Below are 2,821 nucleotides of genomic sequence, written 5' to 3'. Positions count from 1 at the left end.
GGCGAGGGGCGCGGGCCAGCCTCACCCCCAGGTCTCCTCCCTCCTCTGCCGTGGGCCCCTCCCCATGCCGACTCTAGGATGCAGGACCACCAAGGGACCCCGAGGGGGAGAGGACTCCGACCCGAGCCTGCCGGCTGAGCAGTTGGAGCCAGCGGCACCTGAAGCCCACACCCCGGACTGCCAATCCAAGAGCCAAGGGAACCCCTCCCACCTCACCGGGGGCGCCTGTCTCCCACCTCCCGCTCCCCCAGAGTCCCTGACGACCCAGGGATGAGCTCCGGGCCAGGGAGGAGACCCGGAAGTGAGCACTCCTGCCCAGCGTGTCAGAGCGAGTTCAAGTCCAGGGTCGGGAGCAGAGCGCCCCGGCCCCTCCCACCCCCTCCCGCTGGGGTCTGGGACACAGTGGGTGAATGGGTGAATGCTGGCGTCGGTCTGGTCCTCACCCGGGGCCCCTAAGTCGCTTTTAAAATGGGAAAGGGACTTCTCATTGCTCCCATGGCCGTGCACGGAGGACCTGGGCGGCGGTCTGTCCAGGAGCCCACGGTCTGACGGGGGAGGTGGGCAGCAGGCCTGGGAGGTGGCACCAGGAGGCAGATGGAACAGAGGAAGAGGCAGGGGCGTCAGGGAAGCTGGACATCGAGGGGGAGCAGGAGTAACAGGAGAGGGCCCCGGGCAGCCTGTGCAAAGGCCCTGGGGCAGGACTGAGTCTGGCGGGCTGGAGCGGAGCAAGCCAGCGAGGGGAGAGGGAAGCGGGGGGTTCTGGGTTGGAAGAGTTGACCTGGGGTGTGTGTGTGTGTGTGTTGGGGGTCCTGGGCGAGTCTGGGGGGTCTCACTCTGAGGGTGGCCCCTGCACCTGCCGGAAGGCTCAGGGAGGCGGTGTCGGCGACTCCTAGGGCAGCGTGAGGGCCCGGCTGTGGCGCAGGCGCCCCCAGGGCTCGGAGACGCCCCCTCGGATGCTCTGGGCCGCTCTGGGCCCTGCCCCAGAGGCAGCCTAGAACAGGGTGACATCACAGTGGCCAGAAGCATCTAGAACCCCCGTGTCATCAGGCAGAAAGTCCGCTTGGGGCGGCAGCTCCTGAAGCCAGGGCTCCCGCGTGCCATGCCGGCCAGGCTGTCCCGGGGCGCCGCCGGCAACGTCTAGAGCCCGCAGGTCCGGCCGCCCCGCCCCGCCCGCCCGCCCGCCGGCGGGCCCAGGAGATGCGCGGAGGCCCCGCGGCCGCCGTCCCCAGCGGGACCTGAGTGTGCAGAGCCCCGAGCCGGGCCGAGGATGAGGCGGCCGAGGCCGGGCCCCGCCGCCGCCGCCGCCGCCCCCTCGGCCTCGGCCTGCGCGGCGCTCGCCGCCTCGCTGGTGCTGTGCGCGCTGCTGGCGCCGGCGCGGGCCGTGGTGCGCGCCGTGCTGGACAGCAATGCCAGCAGCGTGGACTTCGCCGACCTGCCGGCGCTGTTCGGCGTGCCGCTGGCGCCCGAGGGCGTGCGGGGCTACCTGATGGAGGCCAAGCCGGCCAACGCGTGCCAGCCCATCGAGGGGCCGCCGCTGGCCAACGGCTCGCTGGGCGCCATCGCGCTCATCCGGCGCTACGACTGCACGTTCGACCTGAAGGTGCTGCACGCGCAGCGCGCCGGCTTCGAGGCGGCCATTGTGCACAACGTGCGCTCCGACGACCTGGTGCGCATGGCGCACGTCTACGAGGACCTGCGGCGCCAGATCGCCATCCCGTCGGTGTTCGTGGGCGAAGCCGCGTCGCAGGACCTGCGCGTGCTCCTGCGCTGCGACAAGTCCGCCCACGTGGTGCTGCTGCCCGACGGCCCGCCCTGCCCGGACCCCGACTGCCACCCGGCGCTGGCCGCGTCCTGGGTGCTCGGCCGCACGCTGGCGCTGGCCGCCTGCGCCGGCCTCGGCCTGCACCGCCTGTGGCTCTGGCTCCGGGCCTGGCGGGGCCGCGCGGCCGCCGCCGCCCACGCGGCTGCCCAGGCCGCCGCCAAGGCACAGCGCGGCCGCCGGGCGCAGGTGCGCATCTTCACGCGCCGCAACGACGTGTGCGCCATCTGCCTGGACGAGTACGAGGAGGGAGAGCGGCTGAAGATTCTGCCCTGCTCGCACACCTACCACTGCAAGTGCCTGGACCTCTGGTTCTCGCGCGCCGCGCACCGCTCCTGCCCCGTGTGCAAACAGTCGCTCGCCAGCACCGAGGACGGCTCCGACTCAGCCACTGAGAGCCTGGGCGACGAGGACCCGTCCCTGCCCGGCCACCAGCCCCCGATCTGGGCCATCCAGGCGCGGCTTCGCTCCCGGAGGCTGGAGCTGCTGGCCCGGGCCTGCCCGCGCCCCCGCTGCAGCGCCGGGGCCGCCGAGACGGCGGCGTCGTCCTGAGCCCCGCGTGGGGGGACGCCCACCAGAGGGCTGGAGGTGGGCGTGTGTAGAATAAAGTGGGTTTGAACGCGATTTCTGGCCGTGCGTGCTGGTGGGCGGCGTGGCCTGCGGCTGAGCCACAGACTGGGCTCCCGGCTTCCGAGGGCGCAGCCAGGACACTGGGCAGTGGGGCCGGGGGCGGGGCCGGGGGGCTCTCAAGGCCATCGGAGCCTCCAAGGCGGCTTCTGGGGTTCTGGGTCCCGTCCAGCCGCCGATGCCTCTAAACTTGTCTTAAATAAACGGGCTTCCCTTGGAATGCATTGGGGTTTACCCAGGTCCCTGCGGGGTGCCAGGGGCTGGGCCAGGCCGACGCCAGGAGCCTGGAGCTCCATCCGGGTCCCAGCACCTGGGACCCCCGCGAAGGGGGAGGGAGGAGGGGTCAGGCCGCCTAAAGCCTGGTGAGGGATTTGG

The 2,821-nt window shown here is 72.2% G+C and overlaps 1 protein-coding gene across 1 annotated transcript; it reads left to right on the top strand.

Moving 5' to 3' along the window:
* The first annotated feature begins 1,029 nt into the window (after window positions 1-1,029).
* ZNRF4 (zinc and ring finger 4) lies at window positions 1,030-2,443 on the top strand. The gene has a single exon (XM_070058685.1). It carries the CDS (start codon window positions 1,268-1,270, stop codon window positions 2,369-2,371), a length of 1,104 nt encoding a protein of 367 aa, XP_069914786.1. The 5' UTR covers window positions 1,030-1,267; the 3' UTR covers window positions 2,372-2,443.
* Window positions 2,444-2,821: the final 378 nt, after the last annotated feature.

This window comes from Oryctolagus cuniculus, chromosome 16 (assembly GCF_964237555.1).
Source record: "Oryctolagus cuniculus chromosome 16, mOryCun1.1, whole genome shotgun sequence".
Lineage (NCBI taxonomy): Eukaryota > Metazoa > Chordata > Mammalia > Lagomorpha > Leporidae > Oryctolagus > Oryctolagus cuniculus.
This window is presented reverse-complemented; position numbering and strand designations above follow the sequence as displayed.

Excerpts from the sequence above, each read along its gene's own strand:
- ZNRF4 (XM_070058685.1), top strand. The coding sequence starts at position 1,268 with ATGAGGCGGCCGAGGCCGGGCCCCGCCGCCGCCGCCGCCGCCCCCTCG.